The 22,322-nt window shown below is 43.6% G+C and overlaps 1 protein-coding gene across 3 annotated transcripts in view; it reads right to left on the reverse strand.

Annotated features, from left to right (window-relative positions):
* The window catches only part of GSN (gelsolin), a 60,552-nt gene that overhangs the window by 25,535 nt on the left and 12,695 nt on the right, over positions 1 to 22,322 (reverse strand). The window contains exon 1 of one of the 3 annotated variants that reach the window (XM_035113401.3): positions 3,867 to 4,033. The exons of the other annotated variants lie outside the window; for them this stretch is intronic. Coding sequence (XP_034969292.2) covers positions 3,867 to 3,926 — 60 coding nt within the window. The 5' untranslated portion in view covers positions 3,927 to 4,033. Of the gene's footprint in view, positions 1 to 3,866; positions 4,034 to 22,322 lie in introns of those variants that run through there. 3 annotated transcript variants of the gene reach the window in all.

A 22,322-nucleotide genomic window follows, 5' to 3' on the forward strand; every position in this document is an offset into this window, starting at 1 on the left:
GCTGCCCCCCTCCCTGGGCTACATCCATGACCGATTTGTTTTATGGCCGCTTCCGAATAGTGAGTCAGCATTTCTGACACAACGTTGGAATAATGCGATTATGAGAGGGCGATGCAAAATGTACAACACACACACACCCCAACACCCCAGCTAAGGAAGACCACAGGAGATACAGTGAATGATAACAGCACTGAACAGATAAGCCAGTGAACTGATCACAAGGATAGCAAAGAGCCTTTAAGTTGCCTCCGGGCTCTGTTGTTTCCCACTGGCAACACAGACAAGGTTCCCCTTTTGATAAAGAGAATCTGTTTCCATTCAGGTGGCTCTAGGAAGCAGAAGCTAAGTGCTGCAGCACTTCCCCCACTTCCTGTTCCCAGCAAATGGCATTCAGGGGCATCCTGCTTCTGAGCAGATGCCATTATGCAGAGCACAGCCATTATGGCTAGTAGCTACTGATGGACTTACTGTCCTCCATGAATTTGTGCAACCAGCTTCTAAAGCCAACCAATATTTTGGATCACTCAGATTTGAATCCTTGTTTAACTATAAAACTCAAACATACAAAGCTGCCTTATACTGAATGAGATCATTTGTCCATCTCTAAGCCAATATCGTCAACTCTGGCTGCCAGCTGAGTCTCAGGTGGAGAAAAGACTTTCCTGCCACCCATTACCTGGAGATGCTAGGGAGTGAAACCGAGTCCTTCTACAGCAGGGATGGGGAACCTGTGGCTCTACAGATGTTGTTGGACTCCAAATCCCATGGGCTTGGCCAGCATGGTCAGGGGTGATGGGAGCTTGAGTCTAGCAAGAGCCAGACAGCCACAAGTTCCCCATTCCTGATCTATAGGAAAAGCACATGCTCTGTGACTGAGGTTCTGCTCAAAACCCCAGCCCTACCAAAGTCAAGATCCCAAATTGCATACACACCATACATTTAATGCATGTGACTTCCTCAAAGAATCCTGGGAACTGTAGTTTATCCCTCACAGAGCAAAATTCCCAGCACATGCTACAGTTCCCAGGATTTTAAAGGGAAAGTGATGTGCTTTAAATGTACTTTGGATGTCTGGTGCATACACAGCGTCAGGCAGATCTCTCCCACTGTTTTTTTTTAAAAATGCATTTAACAATAACGTTATATCATCAAAGAATCACCCTTGCTCTATCTCAAAAAACATTTGCAAAAACATACGGTAATGAGGGGTGAAAGCAGGAGGGCCAAGTATGCAGATACAAGGATGTGGTAAGAATTTTTATCTACACCACTTTGTTCAAAACAAAGGAAATCAATTCAAGTCCAACATCCGGGCTTTATTATAGCTATTGCAATAGGTAGGGCATTGCTCAACTTAACATGGTTGTTCTAGCCAGATAAGAAAAAAGGTCTTACATCAAGTGGCTGGTCAGAGAGGTGTAATATAACTGCCACTTCTCCAGGAAATGTTTTGGTTAGATGTATTACTTGGACACTTCCCCTGTTGATAGTTGCTAAGGGGATGACAGTAAGAACTGTTCGGCAGTGGAATTTGCTACCAAGGAGTGTGGTTGAGTCTCCTTCTTTGGAGGTCTTTAAGCAGAGGCTTGACAGGCATATGTCAAGAATGCTTTGATGGTGTTTCCTGCTTGGCAGGGGGTTGGACTGGATGGCCCTTGTGGTCTTTTCCAACTCCATGATTCTATGATGTAATATTCAGTCAGTAGAGCATGAGACTCTTAAAGTCATGGGTTGGAGCCCCACGTTGGGCAAAAGATTCCCGCATTGCAGGGGGTTCCAACTCTACAATTCTATTATTCTATTATGTATTTGTGTTTTTTTCCTATTTTAACATGTAGTAAATTGTTCTGCACTGTATTCTTGTGGCTATGTTAAAGCACTTTTGTGCATTTTTTTGTATGTTGTTGTGATAAAGTTTTAAGTTTTAAGAACTTAAATCACTCTACATACATTAAAAGGTTAAGGGACCCCCCTGACCATTAGGTCCAGTCGTGACTGACTCTGGGGTAGTGGCGGTTATCTCGTATTATTGGCCGAAGGCAATAATGACAAAGCCGCTTCTGGTGAACCAGAGCAGCACACGGAAATGCTGTTTACCTTCCCGCTGTAGCGGTACCTATTTATCTACTTTCACTTTGAGGTGCTTTCGAACTGCTAGGTTGGCAGGAGCTGGGACCGAGCAACGGGAGCTTAACCTGTTGCGGGGATTCGAACCGCCGACCTTCTGATCGGTAAGCCTTAGGCACTGTGGTTTAACCCACAACGCCACCCATGTCCCCTCTACATACATTGCACCTAAGCGCATATATATATTTAGTACATATACCAATAAATACAGTTAATCATAGCCTCAGCTATAAACAACTTCCTCTTAATTATTTTTATCTACAAATACATATGCAATTGACATTTGTTCCAATTTATATTCCCTAAAACCTAAGGTTATCATAATAATATTTTAAAATAATTCAGTCTCCCAAACTTTCCTTTTTTTTCTATCTATATTCTATCTAAGTTATCTTGATTGATATAATCAATGTAATCTAACACACAATCTCCCAGTCTATCACATTGGAACATCCTCTTTCTCTTCAATCATGAACTTTTAATGTTTAGTTACCATCAATGAATAATAAATAAATACTTTTTTCTGCTTCTAATGCAATACATCCCCAAAATCCTAATATACCACCTGGCCTATATTTGAAAATGATTCAGTCAAACTTCGTTTAGAGGATAAATGTTCACTTTGTTTTCATATAGATACCCACCTCTTATTTGGAATACATTTCTATAACTCTGCCTTCCATTTATTGCAATATTTATTCCATCTTAACCATCATTATATACCAATGCATTATAGATCTTAGGTACCGGTATCAATCTCAGCCTTTTCCTGCTGAAATATATTCTCAAAAGTTGATTCCTTCCTTAGATCAATTTTGTACCCAACATCTCAGCTGAAAATATTGATCTAAAGAAAATCTTTGACTACCAGTTTTAATTCCTGGTACTGTATGTGAAAACCTCTCTTGCCTTAATCAAATGAATTAATATTACTAAAGCAGATTTTCCCCAGACTTTTCCAAAATTCATGGTAATCATAACAGTACCCAGTGCTTTTTGGGGGGGGGATGCAGGGGTACGCACACCCCTAAACATTTTGTGAATCTAAGTTTGGCCTCATTGAGAGGAAGTATTTCAATATGAGTAGGAAAATGTGAGTACCCCTAAACATTTTTAAAGGAAAAAAAGCACTGAAAGTACCAATAACCTTTTTTTTTGAGTGGGCAAAACACTTACTGTACACTCACACAGTATTTTCTGCACCACTCTATAAGGAGGTCAACCTGAGCCTAAGAGAGCACTGCAAACTATGGAGCCTGGAGCTGAGACAAGATTCAAAACTGGCAATCTGGCCAACAGCTCAAATGATCTAGTTACAGGTAGGTAGTCATGTTGGTCTGACGTAGTCAAAACAAAATTTAAAAAAATATTTCCAGTGGCACCTTAGAGACGAACTAAGTTTGTCATTGGTATGAGCTTTTGTGTGCATGCATTTTGACATTTCCTGTCTGAAGAAGTGTGCATGCACACGAAGGCTCGTACCAATGACAAACTTAGTTCGTCTCTAAGGTGCTACTGGAAGGAATTTTTTTTTATTTTGTTTCAGCTCAAATGATCAACCACCCCACCCCACGCCCCAAATTTTTACTCTGGAGTTGTTGTTTTAAACACACACACACCAAATTGTGCCCAGAGCCGCACAAAAAGGATCCCATAAAAGCCTCTGCTGCCATAGATTTGTCAGTCTTTCAGGGACTACAACACTCTTTTTGTTGACCCCAAAGGTCTTTGTCACTCACCGCAGCCAAAAACACAGCGACAGCCCAGAGGAGAGATGCAAATCCCCAAAGGGAAGTCATCTTCGGACAGCTTCACCTGGCTGCTTTTTAAACAGCTGCAGAGGTTTCTCTACTCAAAACTTGAACAAACCCGGCCTTCTCCTTGCTCTGCTCTCCCAGGGAAGCCACTGGAGGAATGAGAGGCTGGAGGAGTCCTGGGGCTTGCCTTTTATCTCCCATCAGTGTGCAACAATTGACAGGAAGCCCATCCCAGGCACACCCTGCCCCAGCTGGAAGGCAGCAGCCAGCCACGCCTCTGTGTACCGGCTCTGCTTTGCAGGGGTCAGAGGCCACATCTCTCAGGGCCATCATCGCACAATACCATGTGGTGGCTATTACATCCAGGCTGTGAGCCATGGAAAGCAACCCACAGCCACTGGGGATGTGTGGCCAAGAAATTATATAAAACCAGAGCAACACGTTTGGTGGGAGAGGTGACGAAGGGCCATTTGCTGCAGAGTGGCAGTGAAGAGACTCACAGTGTGCCAACTGTAAGCCTAAATCAGGGCTTGAGATTGCTCATCTGAGTGGAAGGACATGGCCTTGGCTTTAGCAGAGGGGTGAGAAACTATTTGGGGGGGGCAGCTGAGGGGTGTCACATTACTTCAACAGCAACCTTCCAGGGACCATGTGCTACGTCAGCAAGCATGATGGCCCTCCACCTTCTTGACTTTATCATTAACAGGATTAACTCTATCAGTAGCACCTTAGAGACCAACTTTGTTGTTGTTGTTTAGTCATGTCCGACTCTTCGTGACCCCATGGACCAGAGCACGCCAGGCACTCCTGTCTTCCACTGCCTCCTGCAGTTTGGTCAAACTCATGTTCGTAGCTTCGAGAACACTGTCCAACCATCTCGTCCTGTGCCGTCCCCTTCTCCTAGTGCCCTCCATCTTTCCCAACATCAGGGTCTTTTCCAGGGAGTCTTCTCTTCTCATGAGGTGGCCAAAGTACTGGAGCCTCAGCTTCAGGATCTGTCCTTCCAGTGAGCACTCAGGGCTGATTTCCTTCAGAATGGGTAGGTTTGATCTTCTTGCAGTCCATGCAGTCCATGAGTGGAGTCTAGACACCAGTTTCTATCAGGAACACTTGAAAGGACTGAGGATGTTTAGCACCCAGAATAAAAGATTAAGTGGAGACACTATACATTGTGAATCTGAAGAAATGTGCATGCACACGAAAGCTCATACCTATGACAAACTTAGTTGGTCTCTAAGGTGCTACTGGAAGGATTTTTTATTTATTTTTGTTTTGACTACGTCAGACCAACACGGCTACCTACCTGTAACTACCTGTACCTACCTGTAACTAGGATTAACTCTTATACTGCAAATCTAATGATTTATGCTTTTGCACTTCCAACCATAAATGGGATGGGGGAGGGGTAAGCCAAAAAGAGGACAAATCTCAGGCTCCAGATGTCTTTAGTTGATCACAAGCTGAACACGGGCCAGCAAAGTGATGCATCTGCTAAGAAAGCTAATGCAATCTTTAGGCTGCATAAACAGAAACACTTTGTTCGGGTCATTAGCTTGCACTGTCTGGCTCCTGTGTCCGGCCCTGCCAGATGTTGAGGACATTGATAAACTTAAATCCATCAGGAAGGACACTGACAAACTTTAGGATATCAAGAGTATGGCGACTAGGAAGGTGAGTGGAGTCTAGACACCAGTTCCTATCAGGAACACTTGAAAGGACTGAGGATGTTTAGCACCCAGAAGAAAAGATTAAGGGGAGACACTATACAGATGTCTTCATATATCCGGAGGCCTGTCACGAAAGAAGATAGACCAAGTTGTTGTTTGCATAGGAAGCTGTCAGATCAGTGGACCATCTAGCTCAGGATTGTCTGTGCTGTCTGGCAGTGGCTCCCCAAGTTTTCAGACCAGGCCCATTTCCTCACAGTCCTACCACAGTCCTTTAACAGAGTTAAAGGACAGATCTCAATCAGGCAAGGAGGGTAGGTAGGTCAAGGAGAGACTTGCACCTATTCCAGACTTTGGTCAGCTTGGTCATCAGAGCTCAAAGAATCCTCAAAAAATAGGGCCCATGTTCACTGGCTGGCTTAGCTTGCTGTAACCCAGGCACCCCCAAACTGTGGCCCTCCAGATGTTTTGGCCTACAACTCCCATGATCCCTAGCTAACAGGACCAGTGGTCGGGGAAGATGGGAACTGTAGTCCAAAACATCTGGAGGGCCGAAGTTTGGGGGTGCCTGTCCTAGAAGCTGCCATCATGTGACAGTTGCTTCAACTGCCCCGCTAAACCAAGTGGGGGTAGCTAGTGGGTCTCAAACTCTTAGTGAGTTAGAGTCTTTGCCTGCATGTGAAGACAGGCTCTGGTGGATTGAGTAGATAAGACCAATAGTGGGTCCAACGGGAAGTGAGGGTCAGATGGGGTTGGTTAACCTGGGAAGATAGCCTTTCCAGGAGAAGGACAACTCTGATCCTAAAAGTCTGCTGTCTTGAAAAATATCTTCAGGAGAAGAAAAGGCTAAGGAGTAAATCCTACACAAATCTGGAGTGGAGCCCCTAAAACGGTTAAAGGACACCTTGTATGCCTCCTTCTGGCAACTCCTGCAGCCAAGCTGGTGCCAAATTTATTGCTCTGCTTTCCTTTGGAACGACACATCAGTAAGGCTAAGAGAGGGGTCTTATCATCTTGGCAGCCCAGAACACACTGCCTAGGTTTGACTTCACCACCGGAGGTGGACTCCGGTGGATGGATGCTAACAAAGCAGGCAACAAGATGCAACATTTCTTTTCACTAGACTGGTTCAGGGTTGCACAACACTCTTCAGCTGATCCAGAAATACCCTGACAGAAATACCCTACACACGTAGCAGCACTGTGTGGGGCTGAGACCGGAGCTCAGGCAATGAGGACTGGCCTTCTACAGAAGCAAATCGGGGTCCAAGCATCTGGAACTGCTTCTTCCCCTGGGGATATTAGCAGAACACCATGTTCATCTTGCTCAACTTCTTCCCTGCTGAGCTGATGAAATTGCTCTCCTCTTTGGCAGAGAAATGGAGGCTAGTAACTCTGTCCAAGACCTTTTGTAATAATAACTTCTTGAAACAAAACAAAAATAAAAGCTTCCTTGGAAGTCCTCAAGAGTTGACTTCTCAGCTAATGCCTTGATCCTTCTGGTCGTCTCCCCCACCCCATCTCCCATGGGGAGGGAGAAACTACTGAAGGGTCACTGTTTGCAAGCCAAGAGGGCAGTTTCCCACAATGCACTCTACCCAAGGAACAATATGGCAACACAACGGACATTATGATGCAGCCAAACACCAAAAGACGCATTTTCATATTCCACAGGGAGTTTTCTTGTCTGCACAGCTCACATGCTCCTGCCATTCCAGTGAGCCCAGAATAAGAGGGTTTAAAAATACATATAAACACCAATGAATATATATCAGCTTTAAAACATGAGCTACTGCCCATAAGCTGAAATCCTGTTTTCCCACAGGGTGACTTACCTTGGTGCAATGGAATGTGCATAAGCATTCCAACTGCTAATTCAGGGGAAAGGATGAATCATATAACACTGGCCAGAGTGCAGGTGTCAGGGGAAAAATATTGGCAGGTGCCCACCACTCCCTCCTTCCAATCAGCTAAGCTCAGGCACAGTGATTGAACCCCCTAGAAAGGAGGGCCTTCAAGAATACTGTCTCACACTCATAGGCCTTAATTTTAGCTAATTTTGCTAAATGGCTTGGTAAAAACAGTTTTCACCACAAGCAAATGTTTTGAATCCTAAGAGATAGTATCCTGCAGGCAGGGTGGGAAGGCAACCATTTAGAAGACGTTGATCTCCACTGATGAATGCTCAGTGACAGCTCATCTGGAAGTGAACATAAAAACAGCACCTTTGTGTTCTTTGTTGGCCCCTGGGGTACATGTGGACTTGCATGCTAGGGAGGGGTGGCATTTGGAGGGTTCACAGGGTCCGCCACACCAGCCCAGCCCTCACCACCAGAGCTGAGCTGGGCCTTGCTCTGCTGTCTACCCACTGGTGTAGGGGGGAGCCCAGCTGGCTGACACAGCCCTTGGCGGATGAATCTCCCAGATGCTGACTGGGGGGTCATTCAGTGAGGGGGCTGGAAACGCAGTGGAGAGGCCAGGCTGGGCTCCGGGCCTCAGATAACCCCTGGAGGCAGGCAGGGTAGGAGGGAAAGGGATCCTTGCGGCAGGACACCTGGTCCAAGATTGTGCACTCAGGGCTATGACTCCCCTTTTCCCCATGCTATGTCCCTGCATAAGAATGTAAGAAGAGCCTGCTGGATCAGGCCAATGGTGCATCTAGTCCAGGATCCTGTTCTCAACCTAGATGCCTTTGGGAAACCTGCAAGCAGGAATCAAGCACAAGAGCACTGTTCCCTCCTGTGGTTTTCCAGCAACTCGTATTCAGAAGTATTGCTGCCTCTGAACTGAACTTTTTTTTTTTACTAATTTTGTATTTTACCCCTGTTTTTATTACTGATTTTTTGTATACCACTTAAGAGTATTTAAAATATTATGCTGTTTTGAGATGCATTTACACAAACGGACAAATTCTGAAGAGCACACCTGCAGAAGGGGAAGCCTGCTAAACCTACATAGGCTCTCCCTGTGAGCTGGAACCTTGTGTGAGTTGCAAACATACCACAAAGGCATGGATATAATGGAGACGGGACCAGCAAGTGACGTGATAGCAGGGTTGACCCTCCTCTCTCTCCATGCGATGCCAATGCCTGTATAGGTCTGTTACAAATCAGGAAGCTTCCAAGTGCCCCGGGGAAAAAATGGACATTCCATTTTCTTCGCGCAAGATCTCGGTGGCTATTTTGGGTACTGTAATCCTACATGCTCTAGCACCCTGAAAAAGCGCTTTTTTCAGGGCCATGATCTTGCATGGTGTCCCCAAACACAAATTTTTGGGTGCCACAAGATCTCATCCCGAATAAAGTGCAGAAGCCATGTGCCCTGGTTTTGTGTTGGAAAATGTTGGACGGTTTGTACAGTGGAGGCTGGTCCAAGGCCACTGGGGCACTGCCCCACCAGCCCCACTCTGCCCCAGCTACCCCCCCCTCCCTGCCTTCTTACTTTCATTCAGTCCAATCTCAGTTGGACTCAGCAGGGAGGAGGCAGATGGGGACAAAACTAGAATGTGCTGGTTCTGCCTCTCATTGGCTCTGGCTCCCCCTACTGGTGGCCTCCCTGCCTTCTACCCTATCAGTTCCAATGTGCACCAGCCCTCACTGAGTATGTAGGAGGGGAAGGATTGTGCAGAAGAGCCTGAGGCTCAATCCAGACTTGCTAACAGGACCAAAACGTGGTTGGGTATCACTCATCAATATGTCACTGGTAACTCCCATCAGCTGGTTTTTCCTGCTGTACAACATTGTAGAAGTCAATTTAACTTTCAGTTATGCATCCTCTTACTTCTGCACAAGACAGTACCTACCTATCTAAAGTACAGTCATACCTTGGTTCAAGTATGCAGAGCAATGAATGTAATGTTAATCTTTGTACAGCACTCTGGTTTCTACATATATTCACACAGTTCCTCTCTTTCTTCCATACAGGCAACAAAGGAGCATGATCAGAGTTAAAGGACAGATCTCAAGCAAGCAAGGAGGGCTGGTAGGTCAAGGAGAGACTTGCACCTATTCCAGACTTTGGTCAGCTTGGTCATCTGAGCTCAAAGAATCCTAAAAAAATAGGGCCTATGCCCACTGGCTTGCTTAGCTTGCTGTAACCCAGGCATCCTCACACTGCGGCCTTCCAGATGTTTTGGCCTACAACTCCCATGATCCCTAGCTAACAGGACCAGTGGTCGGGGAAGATGGGAATTGTAGTCCAAAACATCTGGAGGGCCGAAGTTCGGGGATGCCTGCCAGTGTAACCCCACCCAGCGGCTTCTGAAAAGAGTTTTGAAACTTACACTGGTGTAAGCTATACTACTCTCTACCCATCTAACTTTTTAAACAGCTATTGCACTTTGGGAATTTTATTATTAATGCATTATTATCTGTTTTATATTGTTGGTTGCTATGATTATTTGATTCTGATCTGTGCTGTTATGCCACTCAGAATTTCAGCAGAAGAATGGGATTATTCATCAGGTAATTTGCTGCCATGGAGTGTGGTGGAGTCTCCTTCTTTGGAGGTCTTTAAGCAGAGGCTTGACAGCTATATGCCAGGAATGCTTTGTTGGTATTTCCTGCTTGGCAGGGGGTTGGACTGGATGGCCCTTGTGGTCTCTTCCAACTCTATCATTCTATGATTCATACAAATATGATAACAATAATTCGTTAAAGTTATATTATTATTGACATTAAGCAGGTACCTTCACTGTATTCTTTTCAGTGCCTGCTTTTCAGTGCCTGCTATACTTGTAATGTATACTTTTAACTGATGTTTTTATTCATCTTGCTTTTTTATTATTCACAGTGCATTTAGTGGCAATAATACTGAATTGTGTAAGGGTAAGACAAAAAGGTAGACAATGACTCCAAAAGATACATACAGTGGTACCTCGGGTTAAGAACTTAATTCATTCTGGAGGTCCATTCTTAACCTGAAACTGTTCTTAATCTGAGGTACCACTTTAGTTAATGGGGCCTCCTGCTGCCGCCACCGCGCAATTTCTGTTCTAATCCTGAAGCAAAGTTCGTAACCCAAGGTACTATTTCTGGGTTAGCGGAGTCTGTAACCTGAAGCTTCTGTAACCCAAGGTACCACTGTAGAAGCATTTTAGGGCACAATATCAAAACAACGAAATGCAATTGGTTTCTTATCAACTTGATTTTAATGTCGGGTTTTTTTAAATTACTGTATACATTACTGTATATTTATAGTTTATATTTTTCACAGACCATTTAGAGGATTTATTTATAATTAATAATAATAATAATAATAATAATTTATTATTTATACCCCGCCCATCTGGCCGGGTTCCCCCAGCCAGTGGTATACAAATTTTGTGGAATAAAAATAAATAAAATAAACATTTTATTGTTATTATTTTCTCCCAATAATCTGGGCAGCAATTCTATATGCACGGACCTGGGAGTAAGTCCAACTGAGTTTAATGGAACTTATTTATTAGTATATGCACACAGGACTGTACTGAAAAGCAATATCCTACCAATTTGCAGCCAGCTAACCACCCAAAATGGAGTAGAATACATTGTTGGCTGTTATTTTGTGTGTGTGTTTTTAGCATAAAGCGGGCTTAATTAAAAGGTTCTAACTATCTTATGCCTTACTTCCAGCCATTCTGAAATTCTCAGAACCCTTTACATCGGAGGAACTGTGAAGTTTTTTAACTTTTGAAAACTAATTACCGGTAGCTGCTACAACTGCAAATAATTCAGTTCTGCTTCAGACCAGCAGAGGGCACGCAAAGACTATTTATCGATTTCAGCACCAAAGGTACACACAAAAAAGAGGTTTTGTTATTGCAGTTTCAAACAGTTTTCAGAATAAAAACCTATTGTGATAAGAATGTAGAACGAAAAACTTCAGAATAGTCCTGCTGTTAGGTGAGGCCAGTGGCCCATCTAGTCCAGCAATTGGCTTTCCCAATGACCAACCAGATGGGAAGCATCCACAAACAGGACCTGAGTGCAACAGCATTTTGTCCACTTGTGATTTCCACCAACAGGTACTGGGGAGGACCATAGCCTCTGACAGTGGGGACACAGCATAATAGCCATTGTGGAGAGTAGCTTTAGCCTCCTCCATGAATTTGTCCAATCCTCTTTTAAAGCCATGGCTGCCTCTTGTGGGAGCAAGTCCCATGGTTTAACTATGAGCTGTGTAAATAAGTTTTAAAAATTCCTTCCAGTGGCACCTTAGAGACCAACTAAGTTTGTCATTGGTATGAGTTTTCGTGTGCATGCACACTTCTTCAGATACACTGAAACAGAAGTCACCAGACCCTTATATATAGTGAGAGGGTAGGGAGGGGTATTGCTCAGAAGGGTGGTGGGAATGGGTGATTGGCTGTGGTAAACCTTCTGAGTAATCCCCCTCCCCACACTCTCACTACGGTATATACAGGTGAAACTTGGAAAATTAGAATAAAGTCGAAAAGTGCATTTATTTCAGTAATGCAACTTAAAAGGTGAAACCAATATATGAGATAGATGCATGACATGCAAAGCAAGATATGTCAAGAGCCTTTTATTTGTTGCAATTGTAATTATTTGCTGTTAGGCTGGTCAATTATAAATGGAATGTAATTAATGAAATGTATTATTGTAACTATTTGTTTTATTACTGTGGAATTTCCAAAAGAAAGCATTTGTAAAAATTAAAAGAAAAATTAAAAATAATAAGTTGCATTACTGAAATAAATGCACTTTTCAACGATATTCTAATTTTCCGAGTTTCACCTGTATAAGGGTCTGGTGACTTCTGTTTCAGTGTATCTGAAGAAGTGTGCATGCACATGAAAGCTCATACCAATGACAAACTTAGTTGGTCTCTAAGGTGCTACTGGAAGGAATTTTTTTATTTTGTACCGACTACGGCAGACCAACACCAACCTGTGTAAATAAGTGCTTTCTTTTTTTATCTTTGCAGAATCTTCCAACATTCAGCTACATTGGATGCCCCTAAGTTTAGTGTTACAAGAGGGGGAGAGAAACTTTTCCTCTAGACACTTTCTCTGCGCACGGCATAATTTTATACACCTGTGTTCTCCCCTGCCTTCACTAAACAAAAAAACAACAACCCAAAAACCAGAACAAAACTCTAAATAACCCCATACATAGTGCCCTCTGGTTTAAAGGGTTTAGAGCAGGCATCCCCAAACTTTGGCCCTCCAGATGTTTTGGATTACAATTCCCATCATCCCTGACCACTGGTCCTCTTAGTTAGGGATCATGGGAGTTGTAGGCCAAAACATCTGGAGGGCCGCAGTTTGGGAATGCCTGGTTTAGAGCATGGGTAGCAAACTAAGGCCCGGTGGTCGGGTCCGGCCCAATCACCTTCTAAATCTGGCCCATGGATGGTTCCTGGAATCAAGGTGTTTTTACATGAGTAGAATGTGACCTTTTATTTAAAATGCATCTCTGGGTTATTTGTGGGGCCTAGGAATTCATTCATCCCCCCCCCCCAAAAAATATATAATCCGCCCCTCCAAGGTCTGAGGGACATTGGACTGGCCCCCTGCTGAAAAAGTTTGCTGATCCCTGGTCTAGAGCCTAAGCAAACAGCCTAGTACAACAGCAAAAGCTGTCCGAGGGACACACCCTAAAACCACAGTCATAGCTAGGAGCTCACTGAGTCAGCCAACCACAGAGGAAATCCACCCTCTGAACAAATTGAGAAAGGAATCAAACTTGTCAATTAAGCACAAAGTTCAAAGTCAGCTATACGGACGGGAATGGGGAACTGGCAGCTATGGTCTGGTTCGTCCACTTGCAATGTTATCTGGAAACACACATGCCCAGCACCCTGGCGAAATTACAATCAATATCTTTTGGGGTAGGGGGAGGAGGGGAAGTATGATCACAGTTCCTAGAGTCACTTAAAGATGACCTGTTTACTGAGCATTCATCCTGATTTATTTATTTATTGTGCAACATTTGCAGGAAGGTTAGATAACTCTGGCTGTTTCTTGACCATTCATTCTGATTTGCTTGCGGGAGCATAGACAACATCACATCAAGCAATTGTTATACCACACATTCCAGTGCATTTTCTCATCGCTTTCCTTAATGCAAAAAGTCTGGATTTTTTTTAAGGGTTTGTTGCGCAAGAGTTGTTATAATTATAATTATTATTATTAACAGTAGCCACTCTTCTCTGTGCAGTCCCAGAGAGGGTTACAGCAATTTAAAAATACAACACTGAAATCCGTTAAAACAATTTACAATCCTAGGATGGATACAATATCACCAAATAAACGATGTACTCAGAGATGATAGAAAAATGGGCTTCGAGGATAAAAGGTCCAAATTTCAAATAGAAGTGTTAGAGGGTAAAACAAAGCTTCTGTCAAAAATGTATGATTTGTTGTTAGAATGGTATACAAAAGATGAATTGACAAAAGAGGTGATGATAAAATCGGCAAAGGATTTTGGGCATAATATTGAATATGACGTGTGGTTGAAACTATGGAACCAAACTTTGAGATTTTCAGCATGTACTGCCCTGAAAGAAAATGTATATAAGATGATGTATAGATGGTATTTAACTCCAGTAAAATTGGCTAAAATGTACAGAATGAGTGGTAAAGCATGCTGGAAGTGTAAAGAGAAAGATGGGGAATTTTATCATATGTGGTGGACATGCGACAAAGTTAAAAGATTTTGGGAGATGTTATATAATGAATTGAAAAAGATGTTTAAATACACCTTTCCAAAAAAACCGGAGGCATTTTTGTTAGGGATTATGGGAGGAGAGATTAGAAAAGAGGATCAAGTACTGTTTATGTATGCGACAACCGCGGCTAGGACATTGTTAGCCAAAAAATGGAAACTTCAGGAACTACCAACAATTGAAGAGTGGCAGATGAAAATGATGGACTATGCTGAATTAGCTAGACTGACTTGCAAAATCCGAGACCAAGGAGAGACAAGGTTCCAAAAAGACTGGAGTAAATATGTGGACTATATGGAGAAAAATTGTAGAAGTTTAAAAACACTTGCAGGATTTAAATAAATCCTACGAATTGATTGAAAAAAAGACAATAAGGAACTGCAAAAAATGGAGTTAATAAGAAACCCGCATGAAGGGAGGGGGGGGGAGTCACAGCTCAGCAGAGCAAGGTGAAAGAGGAAAATATAAGATGTTTTATATAAAAGATTGTTTTTTGTTTTAATTTGTTGTTAATTGGAAAAATTGAATAAAAATTATTTAAAAAAAAACAATTTACAATCCTAAGAACAGGGTGGCTTCAAAAGTATATACATTTCTGGTATCAAAGGTCAGGGTAAAGAGGTGCACCAATGAACAAAACTTATATAACGAAGGTGCCAGGTGGACCTCTGTGGGAAAGGGGTGCCAGGGTTTAGGGGCTGCCATAATGAATGCCCTTTTATGGGGGCAGCAGAACTACCAAGAAGGCCCCCACTGTTTATCTTAGTACCTGAGAGAGTCGGTAGGGAAGGAGGTAGTGCTTCAGCCCTACCATTCAGATTTTGTTAAGTATTTTACTCCCGAGTCAGAAACTTAAATTAAAACAAAAACAGGATAGGATAGACAGGCAAATCCCACAGAGAGACAGTATGCACACAGAGAACTGATGAGCTGTTGCAAATCTAAACAGATTTGCAGCTTTTAGGAATGTTATACAAAGAGGGAGTCCAATGTTGTTTCAGAATGAGGGTTTTGGTTGCAAAATTGTGACGGCACATAATGAAGGAAAGGCTTAGAAGCACAAAATGGGAGGTTCTGATGTATCTAGATTCCAAAAGCAAAAGAGAGGGAGAGACAATGGGAATTGGCCATAATTAACCCACAATGTCACAGTGTCCACCAATATATCCCTTGTTTTCTCTGAGCCTTGACATTCTGCAACAAGGAGAAACCTTTTCAAATCAGAAACATATATCATCCAGAGGCGCCAGCTTGAGTTGAAGATGGGGGGAGGGACACGATGATGCATATATGACATGCATGTGATGCAGGGGTGCTGGGAGGAGTCAGAGGGCAACAGCCCACCTTCAATGGCTGGCAGCTTCTTCTCTCTGGTGCTCAACCTCCTCCTCCTACCACAGCCATCAGCCCAAGGCTGCTCTTTTCCCTCTGCGGCAGAAGGAGCAGCTGCCAGCCACTGAATCCATACTGCGTCACTCTCAGCTCTGTGCTCAGCTTCCTCCACAACTCATCCCAAAATATTTTAGGGGGGGGGAGGGACATGAGCTACTTAGCATCTATGCTACCAACCCATTCTCAGTGTTGTCTATCCAGCACTTGGGGTTGAATTTAGCAGCTGGAATACTCCTTCCCAGCTCTCCCAGTTTGGTGGAAACACTTACTAAGCATGTGTGTTTAAAATGCACCCTCTCTCAGATAAGTTTCCTAAAGCCTCACTCACAAGTTCCTAATATGGGCAAGTGGTTTTACTGCACTCTCCTCTGTGACAGCTTTGCAAAGACAGCTGAAGTTTCCAGGGCTGAGATGCGTCTGAATCATTCAGGATTTTTGCAGTTGGGTCTAGGAGTCTCTGTTTTGTACCTCCTTCCTTTTAGTCAGCCTCTACTCAGAGCAGATAATTCTGGGCAGGATTAAATAATTCAACTAGTTCCAATGCAGGCACTTAGCAGAATTATTCTGTCACAGAGGTAGCTCTCTGTTGCATCTCTGCATGCACCAATGCTTCAAGTGGCATGTCCATAACAGTGACTCAAGCAGAGACACGCCAAAGGGTGGGCTCCTTTGAGGGCAGGTTATTTTCTCTAAAGAAGTAAACCTCCCCCCACCTAGTGTACAAGTGAGCCCTCCTCCCCCATTTTAATTCATTTTGTGTGTGTCTGTGTTTTTAAAATGTAGCTCAGCTATCAGGAGTTTGGGAAACAGTGGTTTAGAAAATGCCCTGCCAGCTTGATCTCCAAAATATTTCATGATCTGCACAGAGGAAGACTATGTGGAGCTGGTAAAATATCACCCCAAGCACCTAACTGGCCAGCACTTAAAACCTGGCTGAGCCCTGGCAGACAGGAATCTGAACTGTTTCCTCAGTCCTGAGATGAGGCAGCCGCAGGCTTGCAAAGCAGTGTTGATGACCATGTTTCCCTATTTGCAATACCAGGTCATTCCTCACAAACTTGGTTGGTCAGCTGTGTCAAACTTGGCCGGATGGTGGTATAAGATGATCAGGAACTACAGTCACTCTCTCCAACCACCTCCAGGGACAGTGTGTTATTTCCAAGCAAGACTGGGGAATGCAGCCTATTCAGGGTTGGCAAGCAGTGATTAAAAATTCTCAGGAAAGGAGCAACCAGAAGGAAACATGCATAAGTCTTTAGAACAGCCAATTTCTAGCCACTCTGTTCCTTTAACAGATGGGGAAAGGGCCTCTGCCAGTCAGTGTAGACAATCCTGAGGTAGGTGCACTAATAGTCTAACTCGGTATAAGGCTGCTTCCCAAGCACAGCAGACAGAAGTTAAACTTTTAGCCCTTAAAGCGTACATGAATGAATGAAGAAGCGATCAAACATACAGAAACTTTTATTATTGCCAATTGTTTTCTCCTTTGAGAAAGCTTCCTGCAGCATACAGCCACACACAGGGAGAAATCAAGTTTCTGGTCCATAAGGCACATGCAAATGAATGTGTTGTGGTAATGTCTGAGAAAATCTATGAGAAGGAGTTCCAGCAGAAAACGGGGCTATGGTTCTCCAAGGATCAATCCCCCCCCCTTTCTATGATTCGACATACAGTACAGGTCTCACAGAATTCCACTTTTACTGAGGTGGAATATGGGATCCCTTGGCACAGAATTTTCAGTTTTGGTATGGACTTTTCACAGCCCTCTTGCTAATAATCACCAACGCCTCTGGGTTTCTAGTCTCTCTCCTCTCTCACTCCTTCTTGCATAGCTCTATTTTTATCTGAGAAGTAAGGATAAGGCTTGGTCTCTTGTGGATTCGATTCTGAATCCTTCAAAGACGTCTGTTTGCCCTTAAAGCAATGCAATAGGACAGCAATTTAATGTAATTTCCATGCACCCTGGACAACTGGACCAGATTATTTTTCATCCTTTGCACCCTTGTCAGCCTGACTCAATGCAGAAACAGGAATGCTCAAGCCCATTGATTTCAATTTGGGGAAGACTTGATGCTCAGTGGCAGGGCATCTGCTAAGCATGCAAAAGGTCCCAAGTTCAATTCCTGGCATCTCTAGGTAGGAATGGGAGAGACTCCCTGCCTGAAATGCTGAAAAGGTTATATTATACATGCTCTTGGCACAGATGCAGCTCCCCAGAATTCCACTTCTCACTTAGAAGAAGCCAAGTTAACTCCTTCACTCTCCCCAACTGCTCCAGCCTCTCACCTAGGAGCCAAGCCCATCCAGAAGCATTCACCCTCGCAGGAGTGCCCTAATCCTCATCATCACACTCTGAAGGAACAACTTTGGTGCTTCCCCTTTGGGACTGCACCACTGGAGAAGACCTACTGGCAATGGTGACCTCCAAATGAATAGGCTTCTCCCCTGAAAACCAGCCACTGCTGCGTCAAAGTTCACACTCAGCCTGGGCAGAAACAAGTTGGTTTAATCAAAGCTTGTAAATATTTATTTCAGAGTTTTTATATTTCACCATTCTTCCAGAGATTGGCACACAGGGAAGTTTGCAACAAAACATAGCCACTTGCTGGTCTGCTTATAGCGAGTGAGTAAATCGTTCAGACATCCTGGCTGGGAAGCTGGTTATTTTGAGCTACAAATGCCTAAGAAGTGTATGGGCTCACAGTTTAACTAAATGTTTCTTTTATTTCAAAGGAGAGGGCATTTATTTATTTTGGCCAGTGTGGTGTAGTGGTTAAGAGTGGTAGACTCGTAATCTGGGGAACCGGGTTCGTGTCTCCGCTCCTCCACATGCAGCTGCTGGGTGACCTTGGGCTAGTCACACTTCTCTGAAGTCTCTCAGCCTCACTCACCTCACAGAGTGTTTGTTGTGGGGGAGGAAGGGAAAGGAGAATGTTAGCTGCTTTGAGACTCCTCCGGGTAGTGATAAAGCGGAATATCAAATCCAAACTCTTCTCTTCTTCTTCTTCTTCTTCTTGGTGGAACTATTTTGGAATTTGATGTGCCTCCATGGTTGGAACCAGTATGCTTCCGAATACCAGTGGCTGGAAACCACAGGAGGGGAGAGGGCTGCTCTTGTGCTCAGGTGCTGCTTGCAGGCTTCCCACAGGCACCTGGCTGGCCACAGTGAGAAAAGGATGGTGAATTACATGGGCCATTTGTTTATCCAATGGGCTTTTTCTTATGTTCTTATATGACAGTAATAGGATCTTAGGGGTGCCCAGTGACCAGAAAAAAACTGCCTGCCCTGCTGTTAAGAACACAGCAGCTTGATCTACAGAACCAAAACACACCTTTCATTCACAACACACACTTATCTGGATTTTGCAATGCGATTCTCCAGCCAAATGTTTAGAAAAATGTAAATATTACAGGAAGGTGTGTATCCAAATGAATATATTATGGAAAGCAACAAACAAAAAATGCCTTATATTATGGGAAATTGCTTGGTGTGTGTGTGTGTGTGTGTGTGTGTGTGTGTGTGTGTGTGCATTAGGAAAAAAATGACACTAAAATGCTGGGGGATTTTCATGAGGACTTTAAAAACAAACATGCACAACTGATGTGGCCACGTGGAGGACCAAACCGAAGACTGGACAAAGGAGAAACTGAGAGAAACCAAAAATGACAGGTTCATTCTTCCCACACTATTAATTTGTGGAATCCGCCAGATGGTCATGAGCTGAGATGCTGTGACTTTAAAAACAAAAACCAACAAACCATGGACCTAAGACCCTATCAATAACGCTTAGTGGAAAAGTGGTGAAACCTCCACATACAGGGACAGTATACCTTGATGAAGTAGAAGCTGGGGGCAAATCCCTGGGGATGGGAATCAATCTTGTACCCAAAGGCATCAACCCAGCAAGTTTGGAAACTGGATGATAGATCCAGAAGAGCAATTCTTGTTTCTAAATTTTCCAATTAGCCCTTACTTGCTAAACCTTTGCTTTCCTTTGATTTGTCTTCTTCCATCTGCCGCTTCTAGGTTATTTCCCCCCCCCCCTTGCACTGGGAAGCTGCTAAGCCAAAAGAAAGCTCCCTGCCTCCAGTATCAACTCACAGAAGAAGAAGTTTCCCTTCCACTGACTGCACTCAGGATGGCCAAGGGAGGTTGCGACACTGATCCAAGCCACGCCTCCCTGGTTTATAACTCTGTTTCCAGTTAAACTGAGCCTCAGGGGAAGTGCCTGCGGTCATCCCCAACAATTGGGAAACTACAAAATGAAGCCCAAAGATGGACAAGAGAGTGATCAAATTCCTCCCCTCCTTTCTTCTGTGTGATCTTGACTATTATTATCAGGGCCACTTGGCAGAAGCTGAAACTCCCTACAAGCAAATCACTGCCATGTGGGAAACTGAATGAATCCTGCATGGGGCAGGGTCTGGCTTGGGGCAGACTAAGGTTGGTGCAGCAGAGCCCCACTTGCCTAAACAGAACAGCCTCCACTGCCACAGGAGATGTGAACAAGTGAACTTTCAAAGGAAATGGGTCTCCCATTACTGGCCTTACTGAAGACCCCCCCCCCCATACACACACACCCCGTTTGATTTCCAGCATCTCCAGGTACGACTGGAAATGTCCCCTGCCTGAAACCCTGGAGAGCCACTGCTAGTTACTATAGACAGTACTGAGCTGGGTGGACTAATGGCCAGAGTCTGTATAAGGCAGCTTCCTATGTTTCTATGCCCAGCAGACGGAAATCAAGGTTCTAACTCTTAAGGCACATATGAATGAATGAGCAAACTGTGCCCCTATTTCCTAAGTGCTTATATGCACTCAGCAAAATAGGCACACCTGCAATTCATAACTTGTTTACAAAAATCCAGGGGATTTGCACCTCCAAAGAGGTGGCTCCCATTCAAGTCTCTTGCCTTGGGTGAAGCAGCTTTTTGCACTGATCACATACTCGGGAGTCTAGAAAGGAGACCTCTGAGTGGTGTGTGGGTGTGAGAGAGATTAAGTGTGGAGAACATGCCATCTGCGCAAGTGAGATCAAGATTGAAATCTTACTTTTATTAGCTGTGGCTACCTTATCGGCTTTAAAAATATATCTAAAATGAGGGGCAATTGAGTTAGGAAGGCAAGAACTAGGTAGTGGTGTTGGTGTTGCATTCAACCCCTAATTCAGCTATAGATTAATTGTATGCTGTTAAAAGAAGTTGGCATCCAGCCTCCAGTTCTCCCTGTGTGAAATGGGAACAAGAACTGCCAACTTCACATAGGGGATCATGAGCTCAAATCCCCTGAAAAAATTGTATAGCTGTTTGCCATATACTGCTCTCTAAATGGTAACTAGCAGTACAGTGGTTGCAAGCCGTTGTTGCTGTTGTTGTTGTTGTTGTTGTTGTTGTTGTTGTTGTTGTTGTTACTCACTTGCCCTTCGCCATAAGGGCAGGTTACCAAAATCAACACAAAATCAGTTAGAACAATTTACTGTACTATTAACGTATCTCAGTTGTCAAATGCCAGGGTAAAGAGATGCATCTTCAGCATGCAATGGAAGTTACACAATGAAGATACTCAGTGCACCTCCGTGGGAAGGGAATTCCATAAATTATGTTGAGATCATTTTTGCAGCTGGTTCTGTCTTCTCTCACCCATGAGGAGGGCTCCAATAGGGGCTATGCAATTGCTGAGTCACTTATCTTCAAGTGGTGTATTCTTGATACAAGTTGATGCACAGATTGTCTATGCGCTGCTGAATCATTTTTAAATAAGATGTACAGTAGCGTCTGGTATGGGCTTGCATCCTTCTAAGGCTCCGAAATCCTATGCATATTCACTTAAACATTAAGCTGGTATCGATTCAGAGGTCTGCGTAAGCATGGTTCAAAATTAGGTTGCAGTTGGGCTTAGGAAGAATGCAGGCTTGCTTTTGCATACCATGTTGCAAGCCTGAGGCAAACTCATTTCAACTGAGATTTGATTTACGGGGCACACAAACAGGTTCAGCATGCCTGCGTTTTCCCCTCTAGTCAAAATTTCCAGTCTCGTTCCAACAAGCTCAGGCAGGGTTTGCTTATCTCATTTCCCATCCTTACCACATTCCTGCCTTTGGTCAGTATTACTGGGAATTTATTTACCTGTGCCAAGGTCTTCTCGGTAGTGGCTCTCCATTTGTGGAATACCCTCCCTGGTGAGGTGCATCTGTCCTCATTATGGACTTTAAGGAGAAAGTTTAAAACACTCCTGTTTACCTAGGCATTTGATGGCTGAAAGACTCTGGTCCTGAGAACCCTGAAATCACTAGCTGAGAGAATATTGTTAACTAATTTAACACTATTTTTAATAATATTATTATTACTGACATGTTTGTGGTACTGGGCTCCTTCCGGATGAAGGGCAGGATATAAACCTAATAATAGGATAATCCCTGTTCTTATTCAGCAGGGTTGGCTCCAATAGTCAACATGTTTGGAAGCTTCAACTGGAGCAGAATTCTGCCAACAGAGATTCAGCAGGCACCTTTGGTTTCAACTTTTAAATGCCTGATTAAAAATCTCTTCCATTCTGTCAGGTTTGTGCAGGGCATGAAGAGTACATATTTCCATAATAGTTATCTGGTTTCGGATTGTAATTTTTTATACGGTTTTTACTATATGGCTTTAATAATTGTTGTAAACTGCTCTGATATACTTTATGAATAGCAGTAACATACCCCCGG

Source organism: Zootoca vivipara, chromosome Z2 (assembly GCF_965207765.1).
Source record: "Zootoca vivipara chromosome Z2, rZooViv2.hap1.1, whole genome shotgun sequence".
Lineage (NCBI taxonomy): Eukaryota > Metazoa > Chordata > Lepidosauria > Squamata > Lacertidae > Zootoca > Zootoca vivipara.